This window comes from Aethalodelphis obliquidens, unplaced genomic scaffold (assembly GCF_003676395.1).
Source record: "Aethalodelphis obliquidens isolate GAN/ISIS:26980383/991018 unplaced genomic scaffold, ASM367639v1 scaffold51, whole genome shotgun sequence".
NCBI classification, from domain to species: Eukaryota; Metazoa; Chordata; class Mammalia; order Artiodactyla; family Delphinidae; genus Aethalodelphis; species Aethalodelphis obliquidens.
Window position 1 is genome coordinate 1,984,837 of NW_020837995.1, and position 19,021 is coordinate 2,003,857.

The window sequence follows — 19,021 nt, forward strand, 5'->3', positions numbered from 1 at the left end:
TTACTTATATGAATCAAAACATTGAAGACTGATTTTAAAATAAAACTCTCTAGGTACAGCATTGGTCAATCTTTAATAGCCTAGCTCAAATTAATTCATAGAAACAGTAACAAGATACCAAACAGAATCGTGATGTAAAGGAACACTGGGGAGGCAGACTTTGGAGGGGAGGAAAAGTAGGACAGTTCGAGCACAGCATAGCTAGCCTTCTGGATGAGCTAGCTTATGAGCAGCACCCCCAAGTATGTGTGTAGGAAGGTTCAGTCAGTCGGTGGGAGGAAAGCTGGGGAGCAAAAATTGACATGCTGGCAACTGTTCCCATGAGACTCTTTCAGAAAGGGGGATACCAGGACAAAGAAAGCAAAAACCATGACACTCTTCTTTTAGCTTTATTTAGTATAAGTTCTGGGAGTAAATAGGGGGCATGAGGAAGGAGTACAAGTAGGTTTCGTTGGTGAATGGAAGACAAGGGAACCCATAAAATGGTGTACCCCCAATAATTTGCGGATGAAGAGAATGTTACCCAAAACTGAAGAACCACCACCTCGAGATGAGTTACTCTTGCTATTAATTGGTCAGAATGGTGCTGCCACAGAATGTAGCACAAGTAAAAACTGACCAGCCTGACTTAGGCCCAGAATGCCTCAAGCCTGTGTAAGAAGGTTGCCCTGAAGGACCCTCCAGGTCTTTGTGTTTAGATCCAGGATCGCTTCCTTTTGGCCCATCTGTACCGCCATCTTGATTTACCAATGGTTGTCTTCCTAACTCCCAACTCTTACCTCCATTTCCTGGATTGAGTTTAGGTATCAGATTTCAAATAAACTTAAGTTTCCTCCTGTTTTCTCCATTTTGTTTTATTAAGTTGTTCTATAAGTGTTTACTCAGCACATGCTATAGGCTCTGCTCTGTTTGCCACTGGGGATACATCAGAAACAACTACAAAAATGCCTTAATCACAGTCACACCACACACATACAAACACACACACACACATACACATACCCTTTTAAACTTTATGGGAAAAGAGTCAGTCCTATTAGAAGTTCACATTGTCTAATTCAGAATGGAACCTGTAATTTCTGAAGGCAGAGTCCCTTTTTATAAGTAACTAGATTAAAACATGCCATTTGCTCTAAGCAATGAGGTCTTGCAGAAACACTGAATAAAAAAATCGTTCGAGAAATCACTGAGCCACTGTACACACACATATGGGCACTGAAAGAGCTGTAAGAAATCAAACTAGCTAATAAAAGACGACCTTGCCCCCAGGGAGATATTCAATCTTGTGGAGAAAAGGAAATTTAGGTCCCATGAAACCAAGTTTGCACAATATGATCAAGCACCAGATTATTTAGTTCAGACAACAATAATTAGCAAGTACTTTCCAGTCATATTCCTCACTAAACTTTTAGCAAAATTTTAAACAAACCATCTGAATGTGCTGATTTGAATTTTGATCTCCTATTTTTTTTCTCACTATTATATGTAACCGTATGGTAGGTCACCAAAGGCAAAAAGAGCCAGGGTAGTAAAGCCTATAGTCTATTCAAGAAAGGGCTGCATTCCACTACTGCTGTGACTTTAGGGCTCAGGTGCCCCATAGCCTAGAAATGGCCCTTGGCAGGAGTACAGGAGCCTAAGTTTAACAGTTTGAGGTATGAGGGACACTGCTGATACTGAACTTTTAACACCCAGAGTCCTCCCTCAAGAAGGCCTGTAATAGAGCTACAGCCCTTCAGTGCTAATCAGTTTCTATTTTCCAGATGTTCTTGGAGTGCCTACTTCCTTTTCTGTTACTTTAAACCCCTTGCCCAAGCCAAGGTGAATCATCTCCTATAGCTACGCAGTAGTTCTCACTCCATGAAGAAAAGTTGAGGTGCAGCATGAGACTCTTCTTTCATTTCCATTCCAGGGGCAAGGCCAGGTCCCTGTCAGTGGAGGTTCTCTCTGGTAATAGCCTCAGACCTCTAAGTCCCGTCTATACAGATGCCGTTGTTCAAGTGATCTTCTGTATCTGTCCTTTAAGGGCCAACTGGATTCTCAAAGCATCAGATATACAGTCGTGAACTGAAGAAACCAGTATAAAAGAGTACCCTGACAGAATCTATATCTATCTATTCTACTTTACCAAACCCACACAGTAGTGAATTAACATGAGCATATATTTTGAAATCTTTAGGATCAATTATATTCATGTTAGCTGGTTCTCCATTACCTAAAGAATTAAGTCCAGTTCACCCTGATTTGCCTGCAGAATAGTTTTCATCTCCCAAGAGTCTTCCGTGTACCCACTATACTCTAGTCTTCATAGTTCCCTGAATGTGTCACATATTTTCACACCTCTGGGTTTTACTTGATGGTGACCCTTCTGTCTGAAATGTACTTTTAACCCCATTTTCCATCTACCAACACCTTATAGAACCCACCCAGTTCAAATACTCCCTCTCTTTTCAAATTGTCCCTGACTCCCTGGTCAAAATTAAGGATTCCTTCTAGGCTGTGTAACTTCTATCTTTGTCCTAATCTACTGTTAGTTCTTTAGATGTCTAAGCTCTCCCACTAAACTTTCAGATGCTTGAGAATAGGATTATGTATTTTGCTCCCCTTTAAATCTTCTTCAGTTCCTAGCACATGTCTTTCACATAGTATGTACTCAACAGATATTTGTTGGATGGATGGATGGATAGACGGATAACATAGTATCTCAGTTTCCTAACAGAAAAATTAACAGATGATTGCCAAGGGTCATTACCTAGCTATAAATGTCTTAGGATACTTTCAGAAAGCTATTAGCTTTCTAATAAAGCTAATAAATAATAAAGCTCTAATAAAGCTCTGATTTAGCTCAGTAGACACTGGGGGGAAAAAAAAATACCTCAGTAGACTCACATAAGAAAGAGAAGCCTCACCATAGTCTTATTCAGGACCCTACAGGAGGAAATCTCAGAAGAAGGTCCAGAAGCAGCTGGAAGTCAGGCCCAGGTTCCTCTAGGCTCTAAAGGAGGGCTAGAGCTTGGAGGAAACAGAGATAGTATGTAAGTAGAAACAAGCTGAGCAACATGAAAGTATTAAAGTCCATTTCAAAGCCAAACAAAAATCAATCTTGAATTATCAATAATTTGAGCTATTAATAGAATGGCTTCCTTTCATCTGTAAATATGAATGGTGGCTGAGTTTTACTCCACATCTGCATGTTCACGTGCCAGTGGAGGATGGTGGTACATGCTGTTGCTGGCGCTCAATAATAAAGGGGCTACACAGAGTGGTTACTGGTTTCTATCTGGTATAGATTAGAGACTTTTAGAGCACACAGAAATCTTTTCCAAGGTAGACTGACATCAAAATAGCCTTCAGTTACTCAAATAAGCATCAGTTTGTAAATACCGAGAAACATAAAAAGTATAAAAATATCAATAGTCATCAAATTGGTATCAATGATATATACAGCAGACATATGTTCCATACATATGGAATTGTCCCATACCCATTTTCTATTTCCATAAGGACCTAGAAATGTCCCGTGTGTGTTTAGTCCTGAGAGTCAGGTAAACATATATGTGAAGTCAGAGCCATCCTCATTTCTCATTTTTTACAAGCTGACTTCACGTAAGTCATGGAGGTCAGAAACTGAGACATTAGTCCCCATATTCCCAAGCCTGGATTGGAAGATTCTATGATATGCTTGGGGTTTTTAATCTTCACTGTAACACATTTACATCAGTGTCACCAACTATAAGGGCACAGAGAGGGGAACTCAGGCAGTGAGGACACAATGAGGTAGGGACGTGGGCTGGAAGATCAGCATGTGAGAATGTATTCATTCCTTCAACAACTATTTTCAGAGACCTACTATGTGCCAGGCACCATCCTTAGTACTGAGAATATAACAAAGAAAACAAAAGGACAAAATTCTGATCCTTGAGTGGCAGGAGAGACACAAACAGAATAAGAAAATAAAATATGTGGTATGTTAGATGGTGATAAGTGTGAAAAGTGAAGAAAAATCAGCAGTACGAAAGAGACAGTTAACGTACAAGTCACTCTTAATTGAAAACACGGAGTGTTTAGTGTTTTCTTAATTGAAAACATCTACACAATAATATTGGGGTGAAAATTATGAAGTTACTGATGCTTGGCCTCTTTCCTCCTTATCCTTACCCTTTAGGTGCCATATTTTTTTCCTTTTGTTAACATACCCTCTCTTTCCCCTATTTCCCTAGGAGATCCAGTGTAACCAACTGCGGAATTGAACCTGCCAGTGCTCTGGTGACCATTCCTTTTCTTTCAACCCCATATGCCATAATGCCAGATCAAGGGTTTTTTTTTTTTTTTTTTTTTTGCAGTACGCGGGCCTCTCACTGTTGTGGCCTCTCCCATTGCGGAGCACAGACTCCGGACGCACAGGCTCAGCGGCCATGGCTCACGGGCCCAGCCGCTCCGCGGCATGTGGGATCTTCCCGGACCGGGGCACGAACCCGTGTCCCCTGCATCGGCAGGCGGACTCTCAACCACTGCGCCACCAGGGAAGCCCCAGATCAAGGTTTTATTTCTAGGTAATCTGATAATCCAAGAGGAGGCACAGCAACATCGAAATCCACTCCCAGACCACTCCATTTACCATGGAGATAATACCTTAACCTAAAGGAGTATCTCGAATGTCAGGAATTCCATGCACCTTGTCATATGGTGAGAGAGAAGTCTGGGGCAAAGGAGCATATCTTCCCCAACAGCATATTGTAACCTAACCTATGGGTGAGACAGAGGTTAACCTTAAATCTCTTGTACTCTAAAACCCCAGTAAACCTACTTTTAATTTTCATTTGATTTGGGGCGTTTAACCTAGATGCAGAGCCTCTTTGGGCTCTGTGAGTTATTTGCCTTCTTACATGTATTCTGGAAGGTTCACCAGGACATGAACATGAGTGACATGCACTTAGCACAGCCAGAGACCAGAGCAAAGCCCAAGAATCAGTAAATGTATTTGTCATCACCTATAAGGCAGCTGGAAGTCAGGCCCAGGTTCCTGTTGTCCGTAAAAAGCACGATTTGGGACTGCCACCTTCCTACATGCAGAAACCCAAGCAGGAACACGTGCACACCCACAGGATTTCATCTGGCAAAGGCTTCTAGGGAGCAGGTGGGAGAGCTATTTAGATTTTTTTTTCCAATTAACTGAGTTAGAAATCGTAGTAAATAAACAGTTTTAAAGTACATTGTCTACCCTCTAAACAGTTCCCGAATCATTGCAGAGCAGCTGCTTCAGGATCCCAGGTGGCTCGTAGAAGCACAGGCTGAGCATGGGTGCTGGGGACCTGGCAAAGGGAATCCCCATCCACCGGGGAGGAGGACCTACCATAAGAATATGTATTATATCACATCATATATTGTAGCACAGAGGAGAAAATATGCAGAGTATGAGATACTGTGCTCATTACAGCTCTACAAACATTACCACCTTTAATGATCTCAAAAGCTACATGAAAAGTTATCAATATTCCCATTTTAGAGATGAGGAGACAGTCAGGGTCTTACAGCCTGCAGATGATCAATGGAGAATTCACACTCAGGTCTGTTTTACCTTTGAGCTCTTAAACACTCTCTTATCAAAGACTACAAGTGACACGGTGTTGACGCTGATGACAGGGATGATAATGGTGATCTGAAAATGGCGGGGGTACCAGAGAAACCATCAACTTTAAGGCTCGTAATAGGAGAGAACTAAGACATACAATTTTAAAAAATTGGTCTGGCTAGGCAAAATTTATACTAATTATAGTCATTTATGTGATCATGCACAATTATGCCTAATTATGAGTCACTACAATAATATTTATGTACAAAAATAAATATGTCAGAATAATTTTGATCTAAAATGTATTTGATTAGAATAGTGAGCTCCAGACATATGTAATCAGACTTCACTGTTGCCCAGGTTCTAATGTGCATGTGTGACATCTTTATAGCATTTTATATTTTATAAAGTATGCTTTCTGAGGACATCCTCAAGCAGCAGACATTATCAGATGTTGGGGGGAAGGAGGCAGCCAATAGTAACAAAATAGGGCCTGGCTCTGGTGACACTCAGGGTGTGGTCATTTCATCCTGACCCCTTCCTGTGAATTAATTATGACAGTCACCATTCTATAGATTAGGAAGGAAACTGAGGCTAGATTCAATGAAATAGCTCATCCATAGAGTTTAGTTTTCTATTCAACACTAAAAAAGTGAAATTTATGGCTAGTGAAACATCCAGATTCAGTACTAAAAAAAAATCTCCTCCTTTCTTTAAAGAAATCAAAAGCCCCCCGTCCATTCTCTATTAGCTGGGGGAAATCTCACTTTAATTTTTTAAAATATAACTTCCCATCTACTTGGCCCAATTGTTTCGGTTGTTGGGACCAGCTTTATGAATGAAAATAAAGAGCCAGCTAGGGGCTACAACCTCATCAAAAACAAGGAACCACCAGCCAGCCTACACACCTAGACTCCCATTACACTCCTCAAGGACGAGAGAATTTTAACTAGGTAAATATCTATCCTCATCCAGGGAAGGGAAAATTCTTGCTAAAGATTAAATCACCAACATTATCCAAATTTAATTCCATGGAAAGCAGAGGAGAAATAATGGAAATGATGTTTGGTAGAGTGGGAGGGGGGTAAAAATCAGAAGCTTGGGCCACTGCCTGCAGCAGGACCCTTCAGAGGAGAGGGCACGAAAGTACATAACAAAAATCAAGCTTTACTTTAGGTTCAAGCTTTGCATCCACAGACATGAGAAGGGATCAGGTAAGGTGCACAGCCAGATCTTTACAGTGGGATGACCTTGAATTGCTAAAAATACAGCGAATTCCCTGAAAGGCAAATTTCCATACTTAAGACATCGGTTGAAAAGAAATCTCCCGAAACCAAGGACAATGTGTTGCTTGTGTTTAGGATTCTGCAAGCCACGCTGCCTACCCGCTGATGCTGATACAGGTAATCAAAACTTGCCACAGGAAGAGTCAATCAACATTTGCATCAAGAGGTTGTGCAGAGTAGACACTCTGAGAACTGACCTTTCAGTCTGTGCACTTGGGGCCGTGTCCATCCGAGGCTCATTTCCATTCACAAGGCCTGGTCATATTATACTGAAGCAGAACGTCAGCAATCCAGACCATGGAATAATCCCAGGGCATTGTCCCTTTGTACTTTCCAACTTTAAAATGGATGGGCAATGACATTTGGAGTAGCTAGTGTGACTAATGTCGCTGTTTTACACTGGTTGTTGAGACGATATTAATAGCTAATATTTACCGAGGACTTAACTATATTTTGGGCACTCTTCCAAGCACCTTACGTGGATTAACTCATTTAATCCTCACAACAACGCTTGGAGAAACACACTATTACTACTCTCATTTAACCCATGAGAAAATAGCGCAGAAGTTAAGAAACGTCCCCAAGGTCATAGATGTTAGTAAGAAAATTTTCGTACCACAGAGGTATGGAAAAGTGAAATGAATTGTTATAAATGCATCTGAAGTGATATCCTTGCTACCTCAAAACCAGACTGAGCTCCCTCGTGACCTCCAGCTGTTGGAGGCATGGAACATTATGATGTCTTATTCATCTATGTAATTCCCAGTCACTTGCCAAGGTCCAGGCTGGCCAATAAAGGTTGCATGGATACCCTGCTTACTTTATATTTCATGATATCTATATCTATATGACAATTTTAAAGGGTGTTTAAAGGCTGACACAATCTGCGTTCATTTTGATGATCCAGTCTATCATTTATTAACCCTACTAATCTGTCTGCCTGCCAATCTCTCTCTTATACACTGAAACAGATGATACACTGTCTTTTATGTTGACATTTTCATCCAAGGACCTTGATGTGTATTGTGAGCGCCATCCTACTCATAAAAATATTCATGCATTCCAGGGAGCGCATTCACTCAGAATCTGAGGGTTCATCCACGGCTGCAAACTGGCAGACAGCTCAGGATCCTGCTGCGGATGTGTTTTGCTTGGCTGGACACGTTTAAGAATTTTTTTTATTTGAATGTGTAGATCGGGCCCATCTCTCTTTGCAAATAAAGCCTGATTCACACATTTAGTTACCTGCCTGGCCCCAAAAGTGTTTAAACGTGAGCCCTCTAATCTGCTGTTACCTAGGGATTTGGAGTAGACTGAATTTAAGACCTCTGTGTTCCTGGAGTTTATAATCTGCGGATAGGAAACTTTTCAGGCAATGGGGCAACAAAACATTCTTTTATTCCAAGCTACTCCTTCCATATACACATATCTAATTCTCCCGGAGGAGACTCAGAATCTCTTCACTCCTATTTTCAAGGCATCCCGGAGATATACATTATTGCCATGTCTTCAGAAATGGATGAACTAAAACCTAGGGAAGGGCAGACAGTCCTGCAGGTATCTGGTGATGGAAATGCCGCCAAATAAAGCGAATGCTTTTGCTCTGAGTTCACCCATTTGACTGGTACGTTCTGTTCTGTTTTTCATCTTAAAATCCCTCTTGCAAAGAAATGAGATTTGCTCAAGACCCCACTATGGTTTATTCTTGGACTTCTCTTTTCTAGGCAGCCTGGACAGAAGAGAGGCCGACTTGGAGGTGGACCGCTGCTATAGTTGAGAGCAACATCTATGTGTCCTGGATGATAGAGATGAAGGGGCTCTTGAGGGGCTCACACTTTTCCTGGGTTGCCCGCCCTGTTTTGATGAGACTGCTTGGAGTCAGCTTTTGGTTCAATGTGAAGTTGTGGCCAACTAAATCCCACTTACTGCCCCGGTGTTATTTACAGTCTGGATCTGGTCCACAGCATATAGTACAGCAGTGCCAATCAATACTTCTTACACTGTGGAACATTTAGGTGCCATTGATGGAGAATTTTCCATTTCTTCCTGTAGTCCCACTGACTAGCTCTCTCTGCTCGGGCCCATTAGAGAACTCAACTGTGAAATTATCAGAGAGTAAATGCCAGGCCCTGTCACCGGTGTGTTTGAGAAGCAGGTACCTTCCAGTAAGAGCCTTTTCTATTTGCTCTGTTGGAGGATAGGCAGCTCTCCTTGGCATTCTCCTTTATTGCTGTAGGAATTGTTCTAATCGTCCCTGATCTGGTTTCAGGGACTCTGGAGCATTTGCTTGGTATAACAATGAGCAACACATCACCAAATATGATAACTGACAATGGAGTTTTGTCACTTGAACACTCTTCTTCTTCGGGAAGCCGCTGCCTTAGTACTCTGTTTGAAGTGGAGTCACCTCATCTTATAGCAATCTGAGGCTTTCTTTTTCTAACTGTTGTCTCTGATTCTGAATTATCTAAAACAAAGTATTTATTAGCACCAGTCCTGGCTGCGAACAGCGATCTTCCCAATGCCTGAAATGAGGTTGGCCACTTTCTCCCATGCAGCTCAGGGATTCCTCTCCTGTGATCAAAGGTCATAAGTAGATAAAGATGGAGTCTCTGTGCCACCACCCCCAGAACCCAGACTTCCATGCCCTGGTGCTTCTTCTACCTACTCAGGGTTCCCCAAGAACCAGTGCAGTGCTCACCCAGGCTTGCTCCTCTCAGGAGTGCTCCCAAGTGCTCTCAGGTGTCACCAATCCAATTGCTATTTCTTCAGAAACTGGTTCTGCTAATGATGCTAATCATTAACGGCACCTGCCGAGCTAACAATCTTGCATTTCTGTACTTTGATAGAGGGAATTTCTTGAGTCAGTGCTTCATCCCAGAGGCAGACCAAGGAAAAAGTTAGCCTTCTGGGTCACACTGACACTGACGCCAACTCAGATTTGCATTCTTACACTTTCCTGAAAGTTGCGCTGCCTTGCGCATCACACGGGTTGGTTCCCATGGCATAAAACCACACGTAAACTAAACTCAGTAGAAAACTGTTGATGGCCTGTAAGCTTCTGTCTCTAGAGCTCTCTCCTGCCTCTTTTGCACTCTGAAAAGTAAGCAGCCACCAGCAGCTGTCACCCCGGAGGGGATGGCTCCTGGGAAACTTTCTGAGTCTCTCTGTGATCTGATTTTAAGATATAATGTCTGCTGTCCTTCTTCTTGGGCACCAGATCCAATAAAGTAAGACCTCTTCAAGTAGTCAAGCCTGAATGGGGGCTGGGAGACCTGTAATCAATGAGGTTCACTGTCTAAGGAGGTGGAAGGTGAAAGAAAAAGACAAAACCAACAAAAAGAAAAACAGGGCCTCGTGCCTCAGTGTCTCCTACTGGTAAGGCCGTGTCCGGCCTGAAAGGACAATAGCCCAGAGCATTCCTGTAGAGTCAGCAATGTGCTCTGAGCTAGACAAGGGAAGAAGTGCATTTGAGGAGAGGAGACACAGCTCTTTTATTTTTGAATACTGCATCATCAGTCTCAGAGCTGATCTGAACTTTGTTTTCTAACAATCAGGAATCAGAAATGACACAAGGAGGGAAAAAAACAATCTTGGCACCTCACAAGGCCCATCCCTGTAGCGGGATCAGGACCCAGGTGCCAGCACTTTTCATTCCCTCTCTCTGAGTTGAAGAGGTGCTATGATGGCAAAACTCACTGAAGCAAAGGAGGCTGCAGTGGCTGGAAATGTCTTTGTCCCTAAAATACCCCACCGGCTTCCAAACAGGAAGATGGCTGAGAGGATGCCAGCCTGAAGCCCGAGGACCCGACATGGCTCCCTGGGGAGAAGTGGTACCCTGCAGCCTCAGCATTGGCTGGGATCCCACCACAAAGCATCTGCTTCATCCAGGTGCGGCCAGAAAGGAACTTTTCAAAGGCCCTGACTCTCCAAACAGACGTGACTGAAGCAGCAATATCCCTGGGAGGAAAAGCAGGGTGGGCTTTATAAGAAAGCTGGTTCCAGTGCTCTGGGGGAAAGGACAGTGGGGCTCATAAAAGAAATGGGAGGGAGGAAACGGGAGGGGTGGCTTTGAAGGGAAGAGATAAGGGATTCAATAAGAAAAGGCGGTCCAGTGGGAAATCATAGCTTTGGTAATTATCTGAGAAGATGAAAAATAACTGAAGGTTCTGTTTGGTGGCTGGAATCCTGGGGACCTACCTGGCCTTTTGAAGGCTCTTGCACCAACTGACTTGTCTTCTCAATCAAGTTTTCTAGTCAAATAGCTTGAGGGAAGCTGGCGTTTGCTGTAGTCAAGTAATTTCCCAGATATGCTGGGGCTGGACCAACATTGGAGACCGTCTAACGACTCTGGGATGAAGGCGAGGCCCTGAGACAGAGGGCATTTTAGAGGAAGGGGAAACGCACTTTTCGACAAGACCCAGTCACAGGCAGGGTTGATTTCCTCGTGCAGGAGAAACACAATGATAATACCCGATGAAACACACCCTCTTCTCCCCTTTGACGTACTGTTGGAATGATTGTTGCCTCTCGTGACACTTCTGTGAAGCAACTAAAGCACGTTCTACCTCGATACAGTGTGGAAGATCTCCATTTTCTTAAGGGACTCATTCAAGGTCACAGTGAGCTAGGGCTAGAAATAAGAATTCCTGCCTCCGAGTTCAATTTTTTTACTCTATCATTCCACTGCTATTGGATAAATCTTGTATTAAGGGTAGCTTAAAGACAGAGCTAATAAAGAAGAGTTTCTACGGATGCAGGGTTGTGGGAAATGAGCTGGTGTGTTGGTTTCTGAAGACATTCCAGGGTCTACACAAGAGATTGGGAAGAATCAGGCGGGAGGATGCAAGTCAGTTAGAAAATGATGAAGCCAGTGACTTCTAAACTAAACCCACTTTAAGTTGTAAGGTAAAGGAAGAGTCAAATGATGAAATAAAAAAATCCTTCCCAGCAAGTAGTGAAAACAGGTGATCACAAAAAAAGCAACAGAGGCAAGTGAACACAGATGTTCATAATAAGATCTATTTCAATACAAATCCTTCAAACATAATTACCAGGGTATTTTGCTCTCCAGATAAATTCCTCCCACCCTTTCTTTTCCAACAATTTTTCCCCTCAGATCAACCCTAAGGAAGCCAGGAAATATATTTGTCTTCCCCTAATTCAGTATTGGAAAAGAAATAAAGAATTGTGAAAAAAAACGTATTTCACCTGAAGTGTCCTCATCCTGCTTGACAATCATATTCGCATCAGAAAAAATATTCAGACGTCAGACACACCTTATTCAACTGCAGACCTGTACTTGGTCCCACTCCTCTTACACTGGGCTGCAACGCATGCCAAACCTTTCCAGGTTCACAGTCACCATCACCTCATTCCCTGGAGCGCGGCACCTCCCAATCCCCCAGGACAACCCTGGTCACGGCAATGAGCGCCTCCGGGGAGAAGCTCCACCCCCACCCCCACCCCCACCCCCGTGCTGATGTGACCTTCTGACGCAAGTTAATTTCTGTGAGAAGGAACTGGCTTCCTTCTACATCCACCCAGGGCATTTCCCTGGAAAGGAGGGGATATCAGGTGTCCAGCTATCCTGCTACAGCTCCTTAGTAAGATCAGCTTTCCAAAGCCAAAGGAAAAGAGACTGAGAAAGTGCGAAGCCATATTGGGAGACCCAGAGCGTGGGAATATTCTGCGTTTTTGCCATTTTAACCATTAGACCTGATTCGGCAGCACAGCCCAGCCCTGCTCTCCAACCACACACACCTGGTACTGGGTCTGCACTCTGGCACTCCCTCCATCACCAAGCACCGTCGCCCGGAGAGCCGATGTGCTTGAAGGCAGAAGTCACTGCTGTCCACCTCCTCGCCCCGCCTCCCTGAGGAAAAGCTACCAAAAGCACGCCATTGGCAACAAGCCCCTGTTATGTAAATGGACTCAGCTGAGGGGAGAAGCAAGCAGGAATCTATAAACCACCAAAGGAAAGTTCACTGTCATCCCAACCTGGCACGAGCACGTGCTCTGGACCGACGTGAGCTCACGCAGCTCAAATTCAGGGATTTGTCCTAGTCACCCTGTAGGGTGGAAGCCAAGACCACGGGAACAGTCTCAGTTCTCAGCCCAAGTGCCTTCTCCCGTCGCTTGAGAGCTGCAAATTTAGATGAAGGAGGACAACTTTCTACGAGGAGGGTTAAATGAGGCAGCTATGACCTATCTTTAATGGAAACTAATAGAAACGAATGCCATCTCATTTTGAGTTCTGTCTCAGTTAACTTTGTGGTGGAGAGGGCGTTGGCAAAGAGAAGGCTGTGGCATTTTAAAACAGCAAGCTGAGGCTTGGAGGTTTTCACTTCTCTCTTTTTTCACGGATGCTGTAGTCCAAGGGGAAAAAAATCGGGGGGAGACACCATCTTCTTCCTGGCACTCTCAAAGCATGATGCAGTGCCAGCCACTCCACCAACCGTCTGGAGATAGGGTAATTGTCACTCTTCCCGCCGTAACTTCTTGCTTTCAGATCGGTGGCTGGCAGGTTTATCTGCTTCTGAGCAGCTTCAGAGCCACTGACAGTGACAGTGACACTGGCTACGTCAGCAAGAGCAATCGGAAGGGAGGATGATGCCACTGCCAGCAGCAGTGGGAGAGAAAATTGTAGCCTTCGAGAAAATTCTTAGGTCTATCCGTCTGGCTGACTCGCTCTCATTCACTTAGATGACTGCCATGACGAATCACTTAGATGATTTCGGAAGGCCAGAAGAGAATCAGTAGTTTTACACAGCCGTTCTCAAGTTTGGGGTATAGGAGCTTTTAGTTAACATGATGTGCTGACATTTCCAAACCCCTTGTGTAGGACCTGCCCCCGACTTAGGAGAGGGTGGGCTTCAAATGTATCAGAGGAGGCAACCAAGACGAACACTACCACCCAGCTAGTGCCTGAAGCCCCAGTACACACGCCTACAGGGATTACTGCAGTAATTCTGGTCCATTTCAGGTCCTCCATAGTTCTAGCTGCTTTCATTTTTGTCACTATCATGATAAACAGGACACGGTAACCATCAACAATTTGACAAGGGTCCTTGACACAGTACCAGTCTATGGTCTATTTTTTTTTAAGTAGCTTAGAAAGCCTCTGCTCTTGGAGTAGCAACTCTCTGAAGTTCACGGTTGCAAAGACAGAATTCTATTTCATCATCAAAAATCAACCACCTTCTGGTCCAGGACGATGTAAAGGCGAAGAGGCATTACATGACTAACATATGGCCAAAATGCTTTCAAAGATACTGTTCTGGGAAAAGAAAGAAACTCTAAGGTAAAGGTAGGTGGGGGAGTTTAAACTGAAATATTACGTTCTCAAACCTAGTCTTGGTCAGAAGTGAAAATTTTCCACTGATAGCACAGCCCTATGATTCCTGACACCTCTAAAAGCAGCAAGATAAAACCAAAATCTTGTGCAGATCAAAAACTTACATCAGTTAGGTTTGGAGAAATAATTTTGTCTAATTCATGGATACAGAGGGAGAGTGTCAGGGTTCAGAAAGCGGCAGTTCTCATCTCAGTATATATATATATTTTTTTCGGTATGCGGGCCTCTCACCGTTGAGGCCTCTCCCGTTGCGGAGCACAGGCTCCAGACACGCAGGCTCAGCGGCCATGGCTCGCGGGCCCAGCTGCTCCGCGGCATGTGGGATCCTCCCGGACCGGGGCACGAACCCGCGTCCCCAGCATCGGCAGGCGGACTCTCAACCACTGCGCCACCAGGGAAGCCCTCAGTATATTCCTAAGACTATAACCTCTGGAGTAATGCTCAATGTCACACTCTAGTGGGAATTTAATTTAACATTATGGAATGACAGTGATCAATAACTCGCTGGGCAACCATGGCCAAGTCACTTGATTTCCTGTGCCTCAGTTTCATCACCTATTCTCTCCCCAATAAGCCAAAGATGAAGACGTTAAGCTGCTTCATAGGGTTACTGAGGAACACACCTAAAAATGCTTAAGGTGATTACTAGAAGGAAAAGGATCAATGTCACATTTGGAGTCACTAGCCCCCATGGTCACTTGCAGGTTTCAGTAGAAGCCATAACTGACATGCAGTACCTCTGCAACAGAGGTTCTTAACCTGGATCATTGAACCACACAGGGGGCCATGAATGGGCTTTAAAAGGGGCCCACCTGCTCTGATCTAGGGGCAGGATGTCCATGACACAAACAGTTTAAGAAGCACTGCTCTACGGTAAGCCTTGGTTACAGATGTACCAAAAAAACAGTGATACTGCCTGATGGAGAGGAAAAGTCAGGAAAGATGGCCACAGAAGCCAAGGGAAACACATAGGATCGGATCTCCAGAAAACCACCAGGATTTCGCCTTGACCCTCTGGGTCATCTACCCAACACTGAGCCTGTCTGTCAGAATGGAACTTCTTCAATCAACAATACCTAGAAGATCATTAATAGTAAGCAGAAGAAATGACTGATTGAGGAAGGCACAAGGCAGGAAGCACCTGAGCTGCCGTCCACGCAATACCAAGAACACCTGTTGGAAGGAAAGCCTAAGGATCTCACAGGGCTTTGGTGGGAACAGGCAGATTTACAGCAAAAGGGCTTTAAGGAGTGGTATGTGTGGTTGTCTTGTGTGCAGTGTGAGAGATGAGGATGGGGTCTGGGTCTGCAGGTCAGAGCCAGGATGAAGAGATGGATAATTCTGCAGTATCAGAAGGTAGTACCAAAGGGTATTGGGTCCCAAACGAGACCCAAGTCCCACTCCCAAAAGAGAAATCATGTTTGGAAGAGAAACTAAAGGGAATTGTAAGGAAGCACTCCATGAAGGAGAGGGAATGGTGCAAAAGATGGACAAGAGCTAAGTTGTGATCTTCAGAGAGCAGGTTTGAAGGTGGACTTGAAGAGAAGGAGAGAAAGGATTCCAATCCCTGATGGCTAGGCAGCGCATATAAAATGATTTAACACTTAAAGAGCAATTTACCGTTTACAAAACATTATGACATTCACTATCTCATTTAATCCTTATCACCCTGAAATGCTGGTTGTATTTTTTTCATTTTACCCATGAGGAAACTGAGGCTTGGAAGGGCGGATTATGCGACTCGCTCAAGGTCACTTGGAGAAAATCAGAGCTGGGACGCACCCCAATGTCCCCACCCCTACTGGTTGTCGTCCACCCCTACCCGAAAACCTTCACATCAACTCCTAAGGGGCAAGGTGGATGTGGTTACGACAGACTCCACCCCAGCCCCCAACCCCGCCACTTCCCCTAAAATCTGGAGCGGAGCAGCGCCCTCCGGTGCCAGGGAGGGGACCTGAGTGACGCGGAGCCAGAGCCCGGGGTTTCCCTGTCCTGCGGGGCTCGGAAGAGCGGGTAGCAAGAAGCCACGGCTCTTATACTCGGCACAGTCAAGCAACGCTCCAGCAGCAGCTGCCGGCTTGGGGCTGAACGTGCGAGGGGCAGTGGCGGGCGATTTCCCTTCCGAGCGATCCCAGGACTGACCCAGCGCCTGCGCCCACTTCTCGGTGCCCCATGCTCGCCCCTGCCCCGCTGGTTCCTTCTGGCGGTTCCCCAGTGCGTGGAGGAGGCGACAGGGGGCTGGGGTGGAGTGTTGGGGTGAAAGAGCGGGGCCGACTCTGGAGCGAGAGCCTCCACTTCTGATCCTCCAGGTCAGAACAACAGCGAGCAAACCCTGGCTGGAAGTTTGGGCATCAAAGGTTTCGGATTAAGTAGCAAGTTGCCCGGAGAGCGGTAGAGGTGGAGGTGGAGGTCTGGGGTGGGGGTGGCGTCAGGGGAAGAAGGGACAGGCGGGAGAAGGTGCCCCTTCCCGCGCAGCCCCCTCGCGGCCCCGCTGGTGCGGAGAACGCGCCGGGCTCCTGGCTTCGGGCACCGCGCATCGGACACCGCGGCGCAGCGCAGCCCCTCCTCGCCCGGCTCCGCGCTCCTCCCCACCTGCCCGCCGCCTCGCCCCCGCCGCGGAGACTCACAGTCCGCAGGAACTGGATCTCGTCCTCGCCTCCTTCTGCCCCTTCGGCCATGGTTCCCGAGGCGCCGGCGGTGCCCCTGCCTCCGGCGCCTCTGCTTCGCCCGGCAGCCGCTCGGCGTGCGCCCGCGGCTGCTGCGCTCTTTCTCCTCCTCCTCTTCCTCCTCCTCCTCCTCCGGCTCCTGGCTCAGCCTCAGCAGCGCCGAGCTAATCCCCGACCATATAGGGAGCTGGGCTAACACTGCACTGCAGAGCGCCAACGCCAGCCAGGCAGCCCGCCTACCCTCTCGCCTCTCGCCCCAGCCAAGTGTGCGGCGGCCGCGGGGACCGCGTAGAGCGCAGCGCCGGGCGCACGGAGCGGGCGGGGGACGGCGCAGGCACTCGGGCGGGGGCCGTGGGGCCTCCCCCGCACCGCGCCGCGCCGCGCCGCCAGCTCCGCGGAGACGCGCGCCCCGCGGCGACGGGAGGGTGCCCCTACCCCGCTCCGACTCGCAAACAAAGGCCAGGTGCTTAGCTCCAGCGTGCCCAGATTGGGCGCCAACCCCCTCGCTTTGCCCACTTTCCCCTCGTGTGTGTGTGGCGCGGTGGGGCCCGGGGCGACACGAATGCTTTGCTCCGACCCGAGTGCCTCCTTCGGAGCCCCAGCCGCGGAAGGCTGAGAGGCGTGTGCCTGTGCTCGTCTGAGCAGCAGGGAGAAAACGGTGCCGTGAGGGTGTCTGTCCATTCATAACAAAGTTTGCAACTCCCTGAATAGCCCTTTCTGCACCTTAAAAGAGCCCCGTCGCCTCTTCAAAATCCAATCAGTCTGTTTTATCGAAGCCCTTGATTATCCATTGTTGCTGGGCAGCGTAACATCTCGCGGCACCTCAGAGAGCTTCCAGGGATTCCATCCACAGTTCAGAGGTCAGGTGGCATAAAAACCCCTTCTCTCTGACTACCCCTCATCTCCTAAACTTACTCTGCATTTTAGGGTGCCAGCTCTGGGAACTCTAAAAAAGAAAGAGAATAGTATATACAGTGGGACCGCTTCCAGGTCCTTGGACTGCCGACATCTCACCCAGACTTAGGTCACTTTCCGGAGGTGGGAGGCTGTCAGACTGGTCCTTTCTAAAGCTGAGGGTACAGGATGCCCCCTTCTGTCTGCTGGCCAAGAAGTTCCAGGGTGAGAGAAGCTTTCAAGAGAAGGGGTGCTCCGAAGAGCAGTGCCCCTAGGATGAAGAGGAACCCAGAAGATGTACGTGTGACGATTCTGGGCTACTGGTGGCAGAGGACACTGAAAATCCCAACCAATTCTGCAGCTTCTGTGTTGATGACCCTTCTCTTCGCTCTACCTTCAGACCTCTTTCCCGGACTCCAGTCTCACATTTTCTACTGGACATCAGAGATGCTAAGAAAAATGGTGTGTTTTTTTCTTATATTTTACCCAAACTGCTTCCTTCCAGAGGCTGCCCCTTGGCCCTAGTGCCTCTTCTGAAGCCTGCCTAGAGGAAAGCAAACCATCTGCACATCGTGGCCCTTCACATTCTGGGAGGGCACCTGTCATGCTCACCTCTGTGACCCACCATCCACTTTTCCCATCTCCTGGCTAAACATTCCTCCTCCCCTGGCCATCCCCTGTAGCACAGTTTTCAGAGCCTCCATCAGCTCTGATGGCCTAGTTACAAGCATTCCAGTTTGTCTTCTTCCTCCTAATTCGTAGTGCTCTCCTCCCTTGTTTGGGACAGTCTGTACACGCAGCCTAATATTGGATTGTCTTTGGAGCAGCACCAATGACACCTTATGTCTGCATTTAACTAGAATTTCTGTAGTTTTTTTTCTCTTTCCCACATGAGCCACTCAAGTCAAGACTTCCCCACTTTAGTCATGTCTCAGTACCTACGTACCAGCTTTAAAAAATATTTCTTTCCCTTCTAATTCATTTTATTTATTTCTGTCTATCTATGGTCCTTTAAGACATTTTTGAGTCTAGGTTTTGCCATCCAAAGTGCTAATTATCATTAAACTATGGTTTGACATAACTTTGCCATATCCCTAGACACCCTCTTGGGTCAAGTTTCATACTTTTGTCTATGATTATTTGATAGGTAAAGAACCTACCTAAATATATTATTTTGCAGCCGCAATTTTTTCTTGTCCGTGAGACTACAAATGCCTTTTTCACACACTTTACTGAAATCAAGATA

The 19,021-nt window shown here is 46.1% G+C and overlaps 1 protein-coding gene across 2 annotated transcripts in view; it reads right to left on the bottom strand.

Moving 5' to 3' along the window:
• RYR3 (ryanodine receptor 3) overlaps positions 1-16,971 on the bottom strand; it is a 557,080-nt gene extending 540,109 nt beyond the window's left edge. For both annotated transcript variants that reach the window (XM_027083790.1, XM_027083789.1), the window contains exon 1: positions 16,843-16,971. In XM_027083790.1, coding sequence (XP_026939591.1) covers positions 16,843-16,893 — 51 coding nt within the window. In that variant the 5' untranslated portion in view covers positions 16,894-16,971. The remainder of the gene's footprint in view (positions 1-16,842) is intronic.
• Positions 16,972-19,021: the final 2,050 nt, after the last annotated feature.